Source organism: Cyclopterus lumpus, chromosome 6 (genome assembly GCF_009769545.1).
Source record: "Cyclopterus lumpus isolate fCycLum1 chromosome 6, fCycLum1.pri, whole genome shotgun sequence".
NCBI lineage: Eukaryota > Metazoa > Chordata > Actinopteri > Perciformes > Cyclopteridae > Cyclopterus > Cyclopterus lumpus.
The window spans coordinates 15,267,064-15,287,557 of record NC_046971.1 but is presented as its reverse complement, the minus strand read 5'-3'; the positions used below and the strand labels follow the sequence as shown (position 1 = coordinate 15,287,557).

The 20,494-nt window shown below is 39.3% G+C and overlaps 1 protein-coding gene across 1 annotated transcript; it reads left to right on the top strand.

The window, feature by feature from the left end:
- The first annotated feature begins 1,498 nt into the window (after positions 1-1,498).
- rfx4 (regulatory factor X, 4) lies at positions 1,499-19,487 on the top strand. The gene is made up of 18 exons (XM_034535225.1): positions 1,499-1,553; positions 4,003-4,089; positions 4,335-4,395; positions 7,608-7,731; positions 8,939-9,000; positions 9,581-9,794; positions 10,264-10,341; positions 10,470-10,633; positions 11,453-11,553; positions 11,655-11,713; positions 11,821-11,965; positions 12,322-12,416; positions 12,860-12,977; positions 14,365-14,484; positions 15,198-15,359; positions 15,470-15,629; positions 15,712-15,850; positions 18,550-19,487. The coding sequence occupies exons 1-18, from the start codon at positions 1,511-1,513 to the stop codon at positions 18,820-18,822; spliced, it is 2,205 nt and encodes a 734-aa protein (XP_034391116.1). The 5' UTR covers positions 1,499-1,510; the 3' UTR covers positions 18,823-19,487.
- The last annotated feature ends 1,007 nt before the right edge of the window (positions 19,488-20,494 follow it).

Genomic DNA, 20,494 nt, shown 5'->3' with positions numbered 1-20,494 from the left:
ATGGAAAAAAAGGATGTCATCCACTGAGGGAGATACAGACTCCACCTTCTCCTTATTTGACTGAAATTAATTGGATCCTCCTTTGAGGTCACGGCTCTGCAGTAGCCACCATTTAGGCCTTGAAATGGTACGTCATTCATGGGTTGTTAAAGTATAATTATTTATTTAAACTGAAGCATGAAGAGACTTTGCAGACAAGTCAAAATTAATAAAATGTTATGATGATGCAGGGTTTCTTTTTTGCTTCTTTAAAAAAATGTAAAAGTATTTCCAAATTGCTTTAGACCTTTCATTCATCCCAGCAGCGTCTTTCTTCCCACATGAGTCTGAATGGATGCAGAGACCTGCTCTAACAAAGTATGGCCATGTGCACAGTGTCCCATGTGATCTTGCTGCCTCCCTGTCCCACACATGCTCCCAGGTATCTGCACGGTGTCCGTCAGTGAGTAGTAGCAGTGGTGCCCACGCCTGCGCACTGGTGGAGAAAGTCCTCCTTTGCTATCCATGGTGTGGTGAGTAATTCAGCCATAATCCGCCTTTCTCTTCTCCCCTCTTCTTTCCCCTCTCCTCTCCCCCTCTCCCGTGGTTCCATTCATATTCTAATCACAGCTTTCGCTTCTCCAGCTCTCAGGCACTCCATCAGAGCCCTCCCAGCCTCGGGCTTTGCACTTTTACTTCCCCCCCTTTGTGACCGTTCCCTATTCTCAGAGGCACACCAAAAATAAGGTTGCCACAGCCAAAGAGTGAACGAAAAACAGGTGAGAAATGCACCAAAACATCCACACTGGTGCAATTTCGGCATGTTTAAATGTGTGTCTGAGCGCACAATATGTCAAATCTCTGACGAAGTTACCACAAAGATGCTTTAATGGTGGGGTGAGCTGATAAGTCCACCAAATGCTGCAACAAGTGTCCGTGCGATGTGAAATGGGAGTTAAAATGAGAAGCAAAGGCAGGAGTGGCGGTTGTGTAGGGATGTATGTTTATATGGAGCTCTGGGGTGTATAAAAACGTATTAAATGCCATAATGGAAGACGGGGAGGCCACAGTGTTAGGACTGCGTAGATCTAAGCCTCTTTTTTTTTTCGTTGGGAGGGAGCTTTTCTTATTCAAAACAGCCCCACAAAAGACTTCCAGTGAGCCTTGCCACATCCCCATCTGACTTGGGGCCATTCATCAGCCTTCCAAGCCTATCAATGACATGTCCCCATCAGGGCTCCTATAAAATCAGCCCCTTTCCCATGAAACATCAGCAAACATTTTGACGGGTCTGGCTTTCCCCCCGCTGGATTTCTGGAGTCTCTACCCCCCTTTCCTCCCTTATTCCCACCTCCCCCCTTCTCCTCCGCCAACACCACCCCTCTCTGGGCGAACCTCAGATCCTTAACATCTCCTGTGACGGGCAGTGGTCACGGAAACACTGAGCGAGACAAGGGGAGAGCCGCCGAGGAGGGGGAAACGTGCACTAAGCCATTTTCTTGGAGGAACCAGTGTCGTTGATGGGAAGAGGATGCATTGCGGGCTGCTGGAGGAGCCTGATATGGATTCCACAGGTCAGTCCTGTTAATCTCTGCTCGCTTTGCTTTGTCTGGATGTGTTGAGAAAACCAGCTTCTGTTCAGAAACAGTGTGTGAGCTTCTGATTCTGCTGCTCTGGAAGTACCAAACTTTCTCTTCAGTCATACAGAGGAAGTGTCTGGATGCTCGGTTGTTTTTTATTTTTTCACCTTTTGATCACTTATTTAATTTTTTTTAATTTCTGAAGTTATGCATGAATGTGTGTTTTTGGTCATGCACATTTATGAGGAGTGCTGTTGTGTCACAAGTGTGTCACTTATTGACTGATTCAAGAAAAGTCACAGAAAGCGGGGAAATAGCCCTTGAATATTTCATTATTGGCTCGGTCAAGTAGCTTCTTGCTGTTTTCAGATAAACAAGTTTCAACATTCTGGATTCATCTTTAGAAGAGTAGAAATAACAAGAAAGTGCAAACATCATGGTGGCCTTTAAAGTAGTGTGTATGTATCTGCTCTCAACATCATGTTCTGTTTATTTTTAGTCCAAAATTGGAAAACTAAAGCTTATATTTACTGAGACTTTATCAGTAAAATATTACTATTTTATCTAGTAAACGTAGCAATTATTTGGTTTTCTGAAACATTAAAGATTACGGTTAAATGTGAATAAATGATTGAAATTAAACAAATGATGTTCTTTTATCTCAATTTATTATTATTATTAAAAAGAGTAAATATGATTAATAGAATTACATCTGATTGGTTAAAGAATGTATGTATTGTATTTGTGGTATGCAGGTGCAGCAGTGCAGACTAGTTTAGCCCTGCGTGTGTGTAAATAAATGAGTGTTGATCAAATTTAATCCAATTATTTAGATCCCCAACTTATCTGTTCCTGTGGCAAATGAAGCTTGAGATCTGAGCCTCTGTGGAGAATTAACTCCACTTCAGTGGATTCACTTTTTCGTTTCCAGTTTTTGTGTTTGTTTTTTAGTAAGCAAACGCTGTCGGTAAATAATGAGACATGTCAGAAAGCCACCAGTGACACTGGGATTATTTTATACAGAGTTCAAATTTATATTAACAGTTTTAAAAAATGTTTTATTGTGTAACAAGCATCATAATTGACATGTAGAGTATTATTCATCAGTTGGTAATATTAAAGGCGATGCTAATCATAATCACAGCAGTTAAGACCATTAAAGAGCTTCTAATGATAATATTCTCTTGCGTAGAAAATAAAAGTCCTTCTTCGTCCGTTCAGAGGGCCGTGAGTCTGCAGCCATGATGGGACTCTGAACTCCAGTAGGACGTTTCCCATCAATATGGGACAAACATGGAGGTGTAGATTCCTCATCGCCTAAGACTTTTAAAACTTTTGATTATCTGTGACCTCCTCTCAATCCCCTCATGGGCTGCACCAACAGGTCGTCCTGCCAACAGTCTGTCCTAGCAACAGCTGTTATGGGGATTGTTGTCAGTTCAAATGCAGGAAAATATAGATTAACACATTTTAAAGAAATATTTAGTCGAGAGTTTTATTTTGTTAAAGGTAACTGGTTGACAAGTTTTACCTTATTACTGTATAAACTTCTAAGGTAGTTTTGACTGCTCATTTCTATTTGAGGTTCCATAAAGTTTTTATTCACCAGATTTATGGGGAAATATTTTACTTTTTATTCCATTGCTCTGCTGAGGACATTTAGTAGCTAGTAAAGCAGATGTAGCTTATTAAAAAAAATAAAAAAACACAAATGAAACTCAGAAAACAAACAAGATAAATGCATCTTTCTTAATTACATTCATCAAATTCTGAATACCTTTCTTGAAAGAAATACAATAATTTAAAATGGATCTCCACACTACGTATCAGGCTGTTTCTACATGAAAGCTTTGGTGTTTTGCTTCTGCTCGGTCACAGAAAGAACACATGTTGAGCTGTTTCTAAGTAGAAATTACAGCAGGACAATGGCCTCTATTCCACCAGAATGCTCCAGTAATGTGCACAGGCTCTTTTAAGCGAGTGTGTACGCTCGTAGTCTCCTGGGAACAATGCTGGATTCCTGCCGTCCTGGTGAAAACATCTCAAATAGAGCCATGGCTGCATCGCTGCCCATACAACCGATTGCAGTCCGCTCGCCTTGTCACATTAGAGACATTTAAAGTGTCCTGTAGAGGCAGAGACTTTCACTGTTTATGTAAATATAACTTCACCTGCAGAACAAAATGAGTTCACTTCAGAAAGTGAGTTTTTAAATCAACAGTTTCTGTTTCAATGAAAATGAAAACAAAGAAATGGACCCAAACTTATGTTTTAGTTAAAGGACAATTAAAAGGCCCACGGTTACATATTTAAAAATCATATTCTTTTGACCAGATTTATAATTACATATTCACTTCTGTCCAAACAAAAATATTTTTTTTCTGAATTGTACTCAAAGGGTTTGTCCAGCTCTGTGATCTGTGGTCCATCATGTCTTTTTTAGAGAGTTGGATTGAAAGATGCCTCAACGAGAGTGAGAGCAAGCGATATTCCAGTCACACGTCTCTGGGGAACATGTCCAACGATGAACGTAAGCAGGCGAACACTGTTACACTAAACCTACTGACTAACTGTTGTTGAACATCATTTATCAATCTTATAGTCAATGGGTTTCGTTCAATACATGTAATTTAATGGTGGCGGTTTTTCAAACAGGTTTTGCCCATTATTGTCGGCTATATCAGTTTTCAGTGGTTCCACATTTGGATGTCTCTTTTTTTTTAACTGAATCACATAGTTTTTCCCCTAAAATCCAAACTGTGTTGTATGTTACAGATGAAGAAAAAGAAAACAACAGAGCCTCTAAGCCACATTCGACACCGGCTACTCTGGAATGGTAAGTTATCTTAAATATAGTTGTATATTTTATTTTTCTTTAGTCTAATCAAATGCCAGTATTGAGAATAAGGTAACAACAATTTTGCCAGTGTTCTAAAAAAGCCATAATTATTAGTAACCCACTCGCCACGTGGAGCCTAAAATATTAATACTGAATATCAAGTCTACAATTTCCTTAATCGGTTCACATTTGAAAATTGCATTTATTAGAATATCTTTACATGACACACAGATGAACACCATTTTCTCTACACACTGGTTACATTTCTGGTCTTATTACATCAGTTTCCCTTTGAAATCTTATTCATGTTTATTTAAAATGTAACATTTTAGACTTGCATCAGATCATGATAAACTAATCAGATTAGATTCAATGTTTCATTTGTCCTCCCGGGGAAGTTTGATTTGGACTCCACACGCTGTTGAACAATAGAGACATCTAACAGACGGATTTAAAAAGTGGTGCAGCTTCGACATGCAACAGATCTTTCATATCCTCCACTAGTATAAAATTAAAACTCCACACATACCTCTAGTTATAAAGTGCCTGCCTATTGCACAGCCCCATGACCCCATTTACTTAATAGCATTAAACATGATCTTAAATTAATATTTATACTGATTTGAGCTGCACTGTGGGGGGCTGAAACCCAGTGTGAGGAACATTAGTTTTTTAATGCTTCTCTTTTTTAAAGAGAAGCATTATGGACATAAATGATAATGTAATTGGCCTCTGTAATAATTTCATTGTGCATATGGAGAGTTTTTTCTTACCAGGGAAATCTACAAAGAAATGTACTTACATTTTAGCACAATGTAAACAGTAAAAGAAACCATAATTATGAATTTTGTATTGATTATTTGTTTTTCATTGTTCAACCAGGAAGAATACATTTGGTCATAGGATTGTTTGCCCACAATTTACATTTGATTTTCAGAGATGTTACTACAATTTGCTTTTTATAGTTAAACCAGAGCAGCCATTACTGAACTATCCAGTCTTGAACGTGCAGTAACTTCTAAATAAAGTTGAATGGTTGTTTTTTCACTGAAAATTAAATGTCTATAATTATTTTATGAATGTAATTCAGACAACAGCTTTCGGAGTGAAAGGAAATGTCAGTCAGGTCATAGAGATCGTCTCCCATGGCTCACTGGAACAATACAGTCAGACTCGTAAAACGACATGACTAGGCTCACACAGTAGCCATATAAATTCTACAAGAATAATGTTCAATATAAGAGGCGTTTATTTAGGACAGAGAAATAAGGTTACAAAAGCTCAGAAAGTCAAATAAGTCAACATTAAAAGTGCTGAAGTGGGTACAAGCTCAATCTGTCATAACAACTGAAGAAATCTACAAAGACGTTGTCAGTGTTTTATAAATTGAAAATCTACATTTATTTTAGTAATGATGCAGGTAGGTTGCTGCAGGATTCAACATGTAGTTCGTTGACTCTGAAGATCAATACCTCATACCTCTTTAGAATCAATCTGTTGCTCATCTAAACAGCAGTTTTCTGTTCAGACCATCAGAGAAGTGACCTCGTACAAACCGCACATGATGGTTTCCGCTGATAATTCATTAGTGAGTTGTTCCAAACATTTGGAAAACAGTCAATACACTAATTTTGAAATATGGCTGCCACATTTAGTCACCAATAACACCTAAAGACCTATTGGCACAATTTTCTTCTGAGCAGAGTACGTGTGTAAGGGGTTGTCTTTATTGATCACAATTTAAAAAAGCTTTCATTAGTATAAATGGTAAACATCTAATTACTGTAACATCAAAATGTGCCACAAAACAGGTGAGATAGTACCTCAAACAGGAAATATTGTGTTACGGTTAATACCACATCAGAAATGACTGGTAATGATGCTGGTGTACCTCAAGGCTCAGATGTTGGTCCATTCTTATTTAGTAATGTGACCTTTTGTTGTTGTCAGTTGTACACAATAGGATTACAATGTGTGTATGCTTGTATTAGCAAACTATATTCTAATGATTCATTGGCAGCAAAGAGGCTTTAAGCTAAAATACCCCAATGCAAACTTAAAGCAATACAGCACTGACATGCCAATGGATTATCAAGTTACAAAGGGCTTTACAGTAAAAACAAAGAATAAAAAGTAAATAAAATACAAAACATTAAATGTTTTTCTAAGTTTAAATATCTTGGACAGACGAGAGATGAACCAATCCAAACACTGATGCCAACATGGTCTCTCAGACAACTGATGGCAGCTAATGCGTTAGCAAACAGTAGCCTACATACACATCCAGCAGAGAAAACTAAATGCACTTTTGAGACACACTACAGAAAGCTGTGTTTTGATTTTAAGTAAGATCTTCAGTCCCAGCAACCCTTTCACGTTACTCACAGAGAGTAATTTGATTCAACGTTAATATCAAATATATTGCTTAATGGCAATTTAAATAGTTAATAATCTAAGTATTTAAATGCAAATCAATTACATAGCAACATGATATGATATGCTTCGGAAACCATTTTCTGAGGCTTTTCCACTTGTAAATTACTCCAACCAAGTGGACACAGTCATGCAAGACTACACTTTTTATACAGGAACTGAAAACAGATCAAAAGCTAAACAAATCCGATCAATGTAAAACTATAAAGAAATACAACCACTTATGTTGGGAAAATTACACAAAAATGTAGGTATGTAGGGGGCTTGTTAGCCAAATGGTGACGCGCATTCCTTATAACTGCAAGAACTCCAACTCTAAGAAACATCAAATATGTTGTACTGCTTAGAATGTATCATCCTTTTTACAGTATGGCGCTTAACAAGATCGCTTTCTATCATAAGGAAAATAATCTAGTGCACACATACACATTCCCCCAGGAGCAGTTGTTAATGTCTGTGTAATTGTGAGATCAGTGGTATCTGTGATGTCATGCTTAATGTCGGGTAAATATTACACATGTAAAATTGTGTGCTGCAGTGCACATGCTGATTGATTGATACTTTTGCATCATATCATTTAATATGATCAAATAGTCTTATTTCACTACATTTATTAATGTAGATGACATGAATGTAATCTGGCTTCCTAAACATTTACACCTTAAATTACTTAATTAATTAATTAATTAATTATTTTTCACTGTTTGTTTATTCCCAGATGCATCACAACCATATTAGATTGTTTGTGCACTGATGATTCCCGTTATCATCCGCAGGCTAGAAGAGAACTATGAGATAGCTGAAGGTGTGTGTATCCCCCGAAGTGCCCTCTACATGCATTACCTAGACTTCAGTGAAAAGCATGACACACAGCCTGTGAACGCAGCCAGCTTCGGAAAGGTAAGATTCAAACATGAGTGGAAATTAAGTTTACTTATCATTCCCTCCAGAATCCAGTTCATCTCCAAATAATTTTAAATGAAAACGCAAAACCACAAACTACACCTGTTGTACTTTTAGGGTTTAAATTTGCATTCATACATGCAGGTTAAGTTTTAAAGTAACCAAAGCATAATGACTCAACATACGAAGATACAACAACATGTGGATGTTGTATAAAAGCAATAATCTCATGCACTAAATCAGCATTAGTCTGACCATTTCATGTCTGGGTTGTTTTTATTTGTGCGGCAGCTCTGGCTGCTGTTGAAGTAATATCAACTGCAGCTCAGTGTGAAGCGAGCAAAGCTCTGCGGCTGTTCACTGAACACATAATCGAGAGCCAAAGGAGATGTGCTTTCGTCTGTTCCCACAACCCCAAGAAGTTCGTCAGCTTTCCTACCCCCAGCCATCCCCTGTACCCTGGACTCCGGCCCCAACCCCCAACCCCCAACCCGGCCCACCCCTCCGCAGCTCCTGTCGGAAGATATTGAAAAAGAGAAGGGGCCTGGATTAATGTGTAATTAAAGGAAATTTGGAAGGGTGAGATGTTGCGGAATGTTAGATCAGTGGCTGGAGCAGTGTGGGGTGTCCTTTAGGAAGGCTTCATTGATTCAGGACAAAAAAACGAGAGAGGGCCCGGACTGCCTCCCTGTCTGCTCATTTATCAAGCGGGGCCTGACAGAAACTTCACAGCTTGGCCTCTTTTTTCATCCCACACAATGGAGAGCTACACTGTTTGCTAAAGTTTCTGCACCAGGAGTTGGACCAAGGAGCCAATCTCTTTAGACAAAAAGAGAGGAAAGGAAGAAGGAGGGAGTGGAGAGGAGAAAGAGAGTGAGAAGGAGAGAGGATGGGTGGGTGGATAGATGAGGGGAGACTGTTGATATAGGACAAAAAAAAGTAATACCCCTGGATGTCATAAATGGATGGCTCTCAAAGCTCTTTTTTTACCCCTCACAGACCTCCCTGTGAAAACACATTTCCCACCCCCCCTGAGAAATACACACAAGTTAATATTTTATAGAGATCTTATTTGGTCCCTTGTGGCACCTGTTTACATATCCTTTTCTTTTTCTCTTTACTCAAATTAATTACTATGAAATGCTGAGATATTTTTGAAATAACACAGAATACTAACTAATGTTTTCTCTCCTACACTGAACAGATCATAAGGCAACAATTTCCAGCGTTAACTACCAGAAGACTTGGGACACGAGGGCAGTCGAAGTAAGTTGGTTTGGTTTATTCTTTCATAGACTACCTATATGTTACACAAATATTCACAAAACCTTTACCCCCCAAAAAACACAAGAGACATTCAGTCAAATATGGAGCATGGTCATGCAGAAAAAGAGTTAAATGAAACAACCTGTAAACAGCATATAACACAAACGAGTTTGAAGCATAAAACGCCTAAAGGTTAAAATAATTTAATTCTATTGTGGTCCTGAGTTTCTGTGACTTTATCGTAAGAGTCAAAAGATTCAATTTATTTACCTATTTTTAAGGAAATCTTCACAATTGTAACCTGATGCAAAATCACATTTAATAGTAGTCTGATAGTAAAGATCTGACTACGTATACCTTTCATTAAGATTATTTTGTTCTTCCAAACTATACAAACAAAACACAAAATCTGAGAAAAACATGTTATAAATCTGATTAAACTAACTTTTTAAGCAATGTCTTTTATAAATGTCTTTTCCTTTTCATTCTAAGTTTCGCTTTTACAGTTTTCTATAGCTATAGTTTTATGTATTTGTACCTAAAAGACGTCATTCACCCGCTCGCCCTTTGCTCTCCTCAGGTACCACTACTATGGCATAGCCGTGAAGGAGACCTCTCAGTATTATGATGTGATGTACTCCAAAAAGGGAGCGGCGTGGGTGAACGAGACGGGGAAGAAAGAGGTCACGAAACAGACAGTGGCGTATTCACCGCGCTCCAAACTGGGAACGCTCCTGCCAGAGTTTCCAAATGTCAAAGACCTAAATTTGCCTGCCAGCCTGCCAGAAGACAGGGTAAACAGGAGTTTTAAAAGTCCATCCTTACAGCCACCCCCCCTCTCACCTCTCCCTGCCATCTCACCATCTCTGCGCCCCCTCTGGCTCCAGCCTTTTATCTGCCTGGGACCTTCACTGGGTTTGCATTTAGAGAAGGACCTTGAGGATTTATATGCTGGCTCTTCACTAACTCTTAATCTTTTGGGGGAGATAATAAGATCTAGCAATGGACAAAGGACAGGCACTAGCTGTCTGGCTTTTAAAGAGGGGCCATGATTTTAAATGGTTTGTGTTTTGCTGATCTCTAAAGCTTGTTTTATATTACTCTGCTCTTGCCTAGACCTGTAACATGTATTTATTGGTTCACATGCTTTGTACAAGATTTATTCTCTTGTTTTTGTAGCACTTTGTTTTTTTACTTTCCCCAGAAGAGAAAAAAAGTTACATTTGTGATGCAATTACATTAATACTCTGTTGTTGCCCACAGGTGTCCACCTTCATCATGATGTACAGAACGCACTGTCAGAGGATACTGGACACAGTTATCCGAGCCAACTTTGACGAGGCAAGTTTCTTTTGTTTACAACCATTTTACAGATCAATTTATGTATAAATAGTTACTATAGCTTTTTAAAATGTTAAACAAATTACTTTTAGTTCCTGTAACATTGTGCGTGTGTGTGTGTGTTTCAGGTCCAAAGCTTCTTGCTGCACTTCTGGCAGGGCATGCCCCCCCACATGCTGCCTGTCCTCGGCTCCTCCACCGTGGTAAACATAGTCGGGGTTTGCGACTCCATCCTCTACAAGGCCATCTCTGGAGTGCTGATGCCCACCGTCCTGCAAGCACTGCCTGACAGGTGAGCACCTGTTGTAGCCCTCACTCTTGATGAATGATTGAATTTATACAATTTTCTTCTCTGTTGTTCTTGAAAATACATGGGATGCCATGTTTTGTTTATTGCATTGACATTACAACAGATGTTTATTTTGCAGCGTGAATTCAAGCTGCTACATTAACACTGTCATAATTATCATTTAGTTCAGTGAATAAAACTGTTTACCCAACATTTGTTATTAATAATACCATACACGTTAATGGCCTTCTTGCGATAGTATACTTTTGGCTATATTTTACTTCCATATTAACAGCATAATTTTGGAGTATTATTGTGTAGAACTATTTTTTGCGGTTCAACTGCAGCTTTTGCCCAAAGATCTGCACATCAGTGAGATTCACTTTAATAATAAAAAAAATAGGTTCAATTATTTGCTGTTGTCTGGATGTTTAAGCACAATTTAAAAGTATACTTTTATTTATTGTAATTTAAATGTAAGACTGATATGATAGGTCAATTTTTCAGTTAGTCAGATGCCAAAATTGGCTAATCGTCCTATAGTTTATTGGGCAAAAATATTATAAATGATCTGGTTCCAGCTTCCCAAACACACCATTTGCTTCTTTTCTCTCAAATCCGAAATTATGAATATCTTGTTTGTGTAAAAGTTCATTTTTGTGCTTGGAAACAGTATTTTGATCCACTTACTTTTCACCACATCTCATTTTGAGGAGAAGACCTCACCTTAGTGAGGTCTTCTCATTTTAATAGGATATGAATGGTAATTATAAATGGTGTCCAATGTACTAATTATGCTCCTGTTTTCTCTCATCCGCACAGTTTGACTCAGGTTATTCGAAAATTTGCCAAACAGCTTGATGAGTGGCTCAAAATAGCACTTCATGACCTTCCTGAAAACCTGAGGAATATCAAATTTGAATGTAAGTATAAAATCCACATCTTGAGAATGTTATTTTAAAACAAAGTTTAAATGATGACACTCACAGGACTAACCAACCACCTTCTCCTTTTTTGTTTGCAGTATCCAGGAGATTTTCTCAGATTCTAAAGCGGCAAACATCATTAAACCATCTATGTCAGGTGCCTATCGTGGACTGAATGTTTTTTAATAAAATCCATATGAACAAACACAGCTGATAAGGGATATGGGTATGTTCTTGTAATATTGTCAATGTATCTGTCCCCAGGCGTCACGGACTGTGATAAACAGTGCCGACATCACCTTTCAAATGCTAGAGGACTGGAGGAATGTGGACTTGAACAGCATCACCAAGCAGACACTTTACACCATGGAGGACTCACAAGAGGAGCACAGGCAGCTTATTATCCACTGTAGGTCCTTGCGTTTAAATTGATTCCACTCAAACACACCCAGCCAGAGAGAGAATTACACTTTACTGCTACGCAAACGACACCACGAGGGACAATCATTCCCACGACCAGCAGAGTCAAAGCATTAATGATGGAGACCAAGAGGTTAAACAAGTTCACACTCCTCTGAAACACCCTGCGGAGTATCTTCAATTCACTCCAGTCTCACTCCTCTGAATCAGTCCTGACGGGATCAGAGGTCACTGATACGTTGTAGTTGTCGCTTAAAGACGCCATTTGCATTCATATTTGTCTGTTTCTTTGTTTTCAAGTGACGTAAAATACAATATAACCTGACATTCTCCCTCCTGCCGCAGTGTATCAGGAGTTTGACCGTCTATTGGAGGAGCAGTCTCCAATCGAGGCGTATATTGAGTGGCTGGACTTGATGGTGGATCGCTGTGTCGTCAAGGTAATTTTTTCCACTCATTTCGGAGAAATAGGTCTTTAAACCTGATGTGATTTTAACTAAATGTTTCAAGTGCGATGTTTTTGCGCAGCAGAAGTTAATTTGCCCTTAAAAATACACCTGCTGCTGAAAGCTTGTCCCTGCGTGTCTTTCTCACGCAGAGGCACTTACATTGCAATCCTCTTAGTTAATGATGTCTTCAAGCTTCCCATTTGCGTCCATTATGTGCCAGATATGGGCTTGTAAAATGTGGTCGCCCTGGCAACGTCTTGGACTGCCCAGACAATAGTTCAATAGGAGGGCGTTCTCTGGGGGCAAATTAAATAGTTGACTTGTTGACATGTTTTTCGTTCCTGAGGGTTAAGCCCAAATGTGGACCCAGGGGTTAATTCTACACCGGAATCCCGACCCTTCCCCCTCTTTTCACATGGAAATGTTCTCTCTAGGTGGCAGGGAAGAGGCCTGGGTGCCTGAAGAAGGTGGCCCAACAGTTCCTGCTGATGTGGTCGTGTTTTGGGACGAGAGTCATCCGGGATATGACCCTCCACAGCGCGCCGAGCTTTGGTGAGCTGCTAATGCTATGTCATCATCTCTTAATGCAACAGAGAGACGGAAATACACAACTTCAACAATGATTCATGAGTATAAGGAATAGTTATTTATTGTAGTTTATTGTGTCATGCACATACAAGGGGCCACACAGGCTTTTAAGATACCACAGATGCCATTGCAGTGGTGAAACATTTGTCAAATAAAAACCTAACTTCTTATATTTAAAAACAAACAAACATACAACTCAAGCTGTTGTATTATTATCCATCCAGATTAACTCATCATCCGAGTGTCGCCCTTAAATAACAATATAATGAGAGAAAAAAACACTTTAAATCGCATCATAAACAAACATTTAACCTGCCTGTTTCTGTAGCTTCCATAGCTATAGCTAACTGTGACTTTTGGTTAAATTCCTACAAGGCAGAATGTTGTTGTTTTTCACATGAGGAATAATTTGCGTTGAACATAATGAATAATACACTCATAAAAGAAATCAATAAAATCCTACCAAAATAAAGATGTTGCACTCCCTATTCCAGAGATGTTCATGTAAAATGTCCAGGTTAAAGATATTCTAGTGCGCTGCAGTTCAGACCGTTTCACAAATACATCTGATAATGATGTCCATATCACCACCGAACTGGTGTTCGTTTTATAAACTTAATACAGGGTTTAGTGCAACCAAATAACCATGTCTTGATTCCTCTCAAGTATGGATCTCATGTCTAAAATAAAGAGCGGAAAAAACAGTAAAATGGCCACTTTAATAGATTATTGTGCACCCCCAAGGTTTGCAATAAGTGAAGAGTTGTAAAAATGAAAGAAAAGAAAATGGCTTCCCTTTCCTCTACTTGTGTCCTTTGGCCCTGTCTGTGAATATCAAAGACACAGCTGGTTGCAGTGTTTTGATAAAGCAGGTCTCTGTGCACAAACAGCTAATTAACAAAAGCCTCCCCTCCCCTCTCTTGATGTGTGTGCCTGTCTTTTCCATTTTATAACTGGTCAGTGTTACAACCCGCTCCCTTGAATAGCCACAAGTGTTTATTGTGCGCACGGCGGCAACAGCGACCCGCACAATGACACAATTGTGACACTCCCTCACATGCCACGGTCTCATCTTCCTTGCGACCCCGGGGTCAGCTGACATATTTCTGGCACTGACTCAGTACACGGAAACAAGCGCACTCACTTCTTTCTGATAACAGCGGCCCTCCTGTCAGTCTGCAGGATGTGATGTCATCATCATTTATGTCTTATCCCTAAACCTAAATAGCCCTTTGTTTTTTTTCCACGTAACCAGGTCTCACTGTCAATATGTCTTTACTCACCATAACTTCTATATCTCCTCTGAGTTTTCTTTATTTAAAAGAACTCCTCCTGTCTTATCCGTACGCAGGGTCCTTCCACCTGATCCACCTCATGTTTGATGATTATGTGCTTTACCTGCTGGAGTCCCTGCACTGCCAGGAGAGATCCAACGACCTCATGAGGGCCATGAAGGGAGAGGGCAGCACAGGTAAGACTGCTACCTGGGGTCTGATCAGTAAATAATGACTGTACAGCTGAAAAATATATTGTGTAGTAGAAGAAGATAGAATAGATAGTATTAGATACTGTTATTGGTTTTAATCGTTGGTGATTTTTCAAGGTAAAATCCCAAGCATTCAGTTCCAGGTTAGGAATTGTGAAGATTTGCTGCTGATAATAACCTAAGAAGGTTTGGTTTTGGACTGCTGGTGGGATAAAGCAAGGACATTGAAGACATTGCCCTTGAACTTTAGGAAATTATATAAATTCTTTAACTTTTATTTTATTTTTTCTTAGCACCGTCAGTATTCAGTTGATTGAGAAAATCAACAGCAGAATAATCAGTGATGGAAATAATCTTGAATTGCTATTTCTTTCAAGAAAGAAAGAAAGAATATACAAATATATTCACTTTACCGCTTGAAACCTCCCCTAAAACATTGAGCTGTATGTTTCGTGCTCCACTGAGGTTTTTATTCTTACTAGCCCAGGATTGTACAATTACTGTTTATTCATGTTGATACGGACATAAGTCATGACTCTTTAACCTTTATAAATGCACAATAACAAATCTAATAATGAGTCAGATTTTATTTGTATACATTCATGTCCAACTGACGGTGTTTAACACTTCCAACATAACTCCCTATTTTCTTACTGTATTAGAGAGTGTAATGGTCTTTCCTCTCTTTACACCTTCAGCAGAGAGAGAGGAGGAAATCACGCAGACAGAAACCACCCCAACCTCCCCGTCTCCAGCATCCTACTCTCCCGCTCGGTCAGTCCACTCTGTGGGCGTTTCCTCGGCCAGCTCCCCCACAGCAGCCGTGTCCCCGGAGTACACTGGAGTCACCCCCACCACAGGTAAGACATGCCTCACAGCCACACAGACATCTTAAATAAGCAGAAGTCTCACTGCACATAGTTTCTTTGAGCCAACACATTCTCTTTGTGTCCATATATGTGTCTACCAGGCGCTGTTCAGTCATATACCTGGTCCCTTACATACACAGTGACAACAGCCGGCGGCTCCACTCCAGAGGCCGGACAGCAGCTGTCCTGTATGAGGAGCAGTCCTCCACTCCCACCACCATCCTCCACCCAGCGGATGCCTGTCTACAGAGAGGAGCATGGGTAATTATGATTTTGGTATTAAGATTAATTTGCTTTTTGTTGAAGACTTTCTTTGATGGGGTTTCTACCTCCTCCATTCTAGGTATACTGGTAGCTACAACTACGGCAGCTATGCCAACCAGCATCCTCACTCCATCCAGAGCCAGTATCCCAGTCTGGCCCATGAGCCGGCGATCACAACCCCCCTCCACTACTCAGCCTACCACCGGTCGTCTGCACAGGTCAGTCCCAGTCAAGAACGGAGGTTTAATAGCATTTTTAATTCATGTAAATCAATTAAGAAATGCTCTAATACTACATACTATTTAAACCTAGTATTATTCAAAATTAACATTCAAAAGTTTAAATAACCATGACACGAAATGAGTCCTTTTTAGACTTATGCGTGTTAGCATACTATTGGGTAGTTTCATCTATAACAGCTCATCATATTTTATAAAATCATATATTTTGCAAAAATAACTAGTTATAAAGCTGGAGTAAAACGTTCAATATTTACCCCTGAAATGTATATGAGTAGAAGTGTAAAGTAGCATTAAATGGGGGAAAAAAGTATTTAACAATGTTACCTATACCAAAGTACTTAAATCTATGTATGTATCACTTGGTCAGCAGATCTGGTGAGTTCAGATTACGCTGATTGTGTGTGTGTGTGTGTGTGTGTGTGTGTGTGTGTGTGTGTGTGTGTGTGTGTGTGTGTGTGTGTGTGTGTGTGTGTGTGTGTGTGTGTGTGTGTGTGTGTGTGTGTGTGTGTGTGTGTGTGTGTGTGTGTGTGTGTGTGTGTGTGTGTGTGTGTGTGTGTGTGTGTGTGTGTGTGTGTGTGTGTGTGTTTCTACAATATAGAGCTGTGTTGGTTATTTACATTGTTAGAAGAAGAAGAAGCATGTGCGTATAAATGTGCCCAGAAAGAGAGCATAAATAAGTACACAGTTAATAGGCTATGCGTGAGATGCTTGAAGGACGTCTTGGTACACTTTGTAGCAAAGTAAATAGAAGTCTGAAGATATAAATTTGAGGACAAATTATTGTTAGGATGAGACGGAGTCACTGATGTTACAGCTTGTGTAGCGACTGGTGTGAGTTTACTTTTGATGGTAATTTCCTGTCAAGGGCCCTCCAGCCACTGCTGCCTTTTATAGTGGGAGGAGATCAGCTGGGCCTCAGCAGTCGTAGTGTTTCTAAAAGTCCCCCAATCACCCTCTCCACGCAGCGGAAGCAGACAGTGAAAGGTGGCCCGGCCGGGGCCAAGAGGGGCCCTGCTCTGTTACTCCTCTTTCCAGCTCTCAATAGTCTCTTCATCTGTTTGAGCCAGTAGCCACAGAGCAGGGCAAGGGGGCGTTTATTAAAATATTGTTATTCAATGGTCTCTTTTCTGCTTGTGAACAAGAGGCAGCTGAGCCGTCTGATCTGCTCTCTGACCTGCACTGACTGTCTTTTTCCATGCCGTGATCCCTCATAATGGAATCGACTGTCGTGTTTATATTTAGTTAGAAAAGGGAAATTGGGTCGTACTTCCACTTCTTTTTTTAAAGACAGTCTGAGCTTAAATCGGGAACAATGCCTGCACTTTGTCCGTGTGAGAGGTTGGGGATGGAGCTGAGACCAACACAAAACATTGTCGGATCCCCATCTGTACAAAATATCTCTGTCAACAGGCAGATTTATTTAGAGCTGTTAGGGTTCAGTCACCATAGGCAACAAAAATAACACAAGAAAACCACTGATGTCTAATTTACTTAAGTGACTTAATTTTCAATTTTGACCATTGTGTTTCAACTTGTGAAGCAATTTCCCCTGACAGGAAATTACAATCGGCGGGGTCAGTTCACACAATACACCGCCACAGGGCTAACGCAGTATCAAATATGATATCAGGAGGGCTATAGCTACCTTTGAGGACACAAGGTCAGGTCCTCTGTACATGTTCTGGGAATGTGTTGAGTTCAGCAACCTGGAGTGAGTTCAGATAACACAATTAAAAAGTTACACATGGTCGGTATTTTCTATAAGCTGATTGAGAACTGTCCTTAACAGTATTTTTTTATCAGCATGATAGGGTTTGATTACTTTTAGCCCAATTAGTCACAATACATTATTCTGTTTTTCTCCATCAGTTTTGCAGCATTTTCACTTTAATTAAATGAATAGTTTGATAATTTGGGAAATGCACTTGTTTGCTTTATTTTTGTGCAAACGGTTAGATAAATATGTATACCACTCTCATATATGTTCATGGAATATAAGGCTATAGCCAGTAGCAGATTAGCTTAGCTTAGCATAAGGACTGGAGACAGGAAGAAGCGGCTCGCGTGGCTCCGTCCTAAGGTGGCAGAGACGGCTTACCAGTACTTCTCACATGTTAAATCTTGTTTGTTTCAGTACAAAGAACTGTGTGAAACTGGGTTATGTGCACTGGGACAGAGCGACTCTGCTTATAGCATTTGTGCTAAGCTATGCTAACCAGCTGAGTGAGCCTTATATTTAACAGAAGGATTTGAGAGTGGTTTCGAAACCTCTCATCTAACTCTTAAAAAGAAAGCAAATAATTGTCCTCCTTCCTTAATATTTAAAGTATACATAATTTAACAGTCAAATGACTGATGAAATATATAACATATTACTTGATTAATTTATAAAAATATCTGAAACTATTGTGATAACTGATACCTGATTCATCGTTTAAGTTACTTTCTAATAAAAATACCAAACACGTATCGGTTCTGCCCTCTAAATGCTCTGATTTTATGCTTCTTCTAAACTAAATATATTTAAATTTTAGGCACAATAGAGACAATAATTAGCAGATTAATCGGCTATGAAAATAATCGTTAGTTGAAGTTTTACTGTCAATTTGATGCTTCTCTCAGTATTTGGCATTGCTGCATCACCATAACTTCTTTTCTCTTCTTCCCTTCCTCAGTACCAGCTCAACGGCCAGATGTCTCGAATGGAGCCTTGCTTGATGGGCAGCACTCCCCGGTTACACCCCGCACCTGTTGCCCCCCGGTGGCCAGATGTGTCGCCAGCTAACACCTGTTACACCAGCCCACCTATGCATTCATCCCGTTATGCCACCTCTGGAGAACTGTACTCTCCCCTGGGCCCACGCAGGAACTCAGAGTACGAACACTCGCAGCATTTCCCAGGCTTTGCCTACATCAACGGAGAGGCCACCACGGGCTGGGCAAAATAAACTATGCTCCGGACACCCGGGTTAAAGCTCCAGGCCTTTCAAACTGGTGGATGCAAAGTCTCTGAACACTTCCAATCAAGTACATGAAAACGGAGGAGCAGAGAGTACATGGTAATAGGAATCATGGTATGGACGTTCTGACAATTTGAAAAGTCTCACTGATGATTGTGATGTAACTTGTGCAGAGGTTTCTTAAAAAAGACGTTTTACTCACTGCTGGAGGAAAAAATTTAAATCATGTAAAATGAACTTGCAGTAAAAATCATTTTAGGAGTACAATGCTGCTGCCAAGCTGTGCCTTTTGTTTTAAGGAATGTACACCTCTGTTTCCCTTGTCAGTCTCACAAGTCGGCACACAGATCAACCCACCAACCCTCAGTTTGGTCAGTGACTGACGGATCAGTGTGCTGTCAGCCTTCACTGACTACAGTACAATCTCAGTGACACCGCTGTCTCCTCTTGTTGCTCAGCATTGTGCAGCATCTTGTCATGAACTTGCTGCAGCAGCTTTGTTTGCTGCAGGATGTGGATGAACTGTACTGCCTTAAAGTTCTTTTGGGACACCAGTTACATAAAGTGGCACAAAGCCAAAACATAAGACAGATGTAAACTCCTTAATCGGTGTGTTAAGGTGTCTCCATCTTGATAGTTTTTTAAATGATTGAATGCAGTGACTCAAAAACAATTTTGCGTGTGTATTCTGTTGCAAGATTTTTTGCTGTTTTACTGTGACTATATATATATATATGTATATATATATATGTATATATATATATATATATATATATATATGTATATGTATATATATATATATATATATAGTGTGTATATATATATAAATATGTATGTGTGTATATATATATATATATGTGTGTGTGTGTATATATATATATATGTATATATATATATATATGTGTGTGTGTATATATATATATGTATATGTATGTCTGTGTGTGTATGTATATATATATATATATATATATATATATATATATATAGTATGCATTTTCTGTAACTTTGTAACATGGTGTATCCTTTATTTTCTATGTTACAATTGGTACTTTGTTCTCTGTTTTGTATGGTTAGTGAAAGATGCATTAACCTAGGGTTGTGTGTTTTATAATGCACTCAAAGATACTGAGGACCTATTACCCTATGGGTATTTATAAAAAGGGAAATTATCAAAGTGTACAGTAACATGAAGTCTAGTCACTTTTCTGTAAATAAAAGCACTGGAAACCGTCTGTGGTGACAATTTAAAGTCTTTGTCAAATTGCCTTCCTTATTATTTCTGTGTTAAAGTCCACAAATCATTCACAGAGATGTCCAATTGTATCATAATCAATGTCCGCACTGGAGCAAAGTCTGCTCATTGATTGATCAAGTCCTGTACTTTCTTTACTTTTTTATGTGGTAAAAGTTTTTGATAGATTTATTTAATTAGGTTGACTTTATAACCACTGACATGTGTACATTCTGAAAATACATCGCTCCACATTCGCCACCCTTCGAATCTCCAGTTTTGCGTTTTGGAAAAGGAAAAGCACTTTCTAAAGTAGTCTGAGCTGATTGTTACTTCTCTCTCCATGCAGTGACAACACAGTGGGAGGTTGTGCCAGTAGCACAAGAGCCACACTGCAGAAAGAATCACATTTCTATAGAGAGAATGTCC

Bases quoted from the DNA above. Each gene is read 5' to 3' on its own strand.
- rfx4 (XM_034535225.1), top strand. From the start codon at position 1,511: ATGCATTGCGGGCTGCTGGAGGAGCCTGATATGGATTCCACAG. The intron at 12,417-12,859 runs GTAATTTTTTCC...TGTTCTCTCTAG, and splicing joins TGGATCGCTGTGTCGTCAAG to GTGGCAGGGAAGAGGCCTGG. The intron at 12,978-14,364 runs GTGAGCTGCTAA...ATCCGTACGCAG, and splicing joins CCACAGCGCGCCGAGCTTTG to GGTCCTTCCACCTGATCCAC.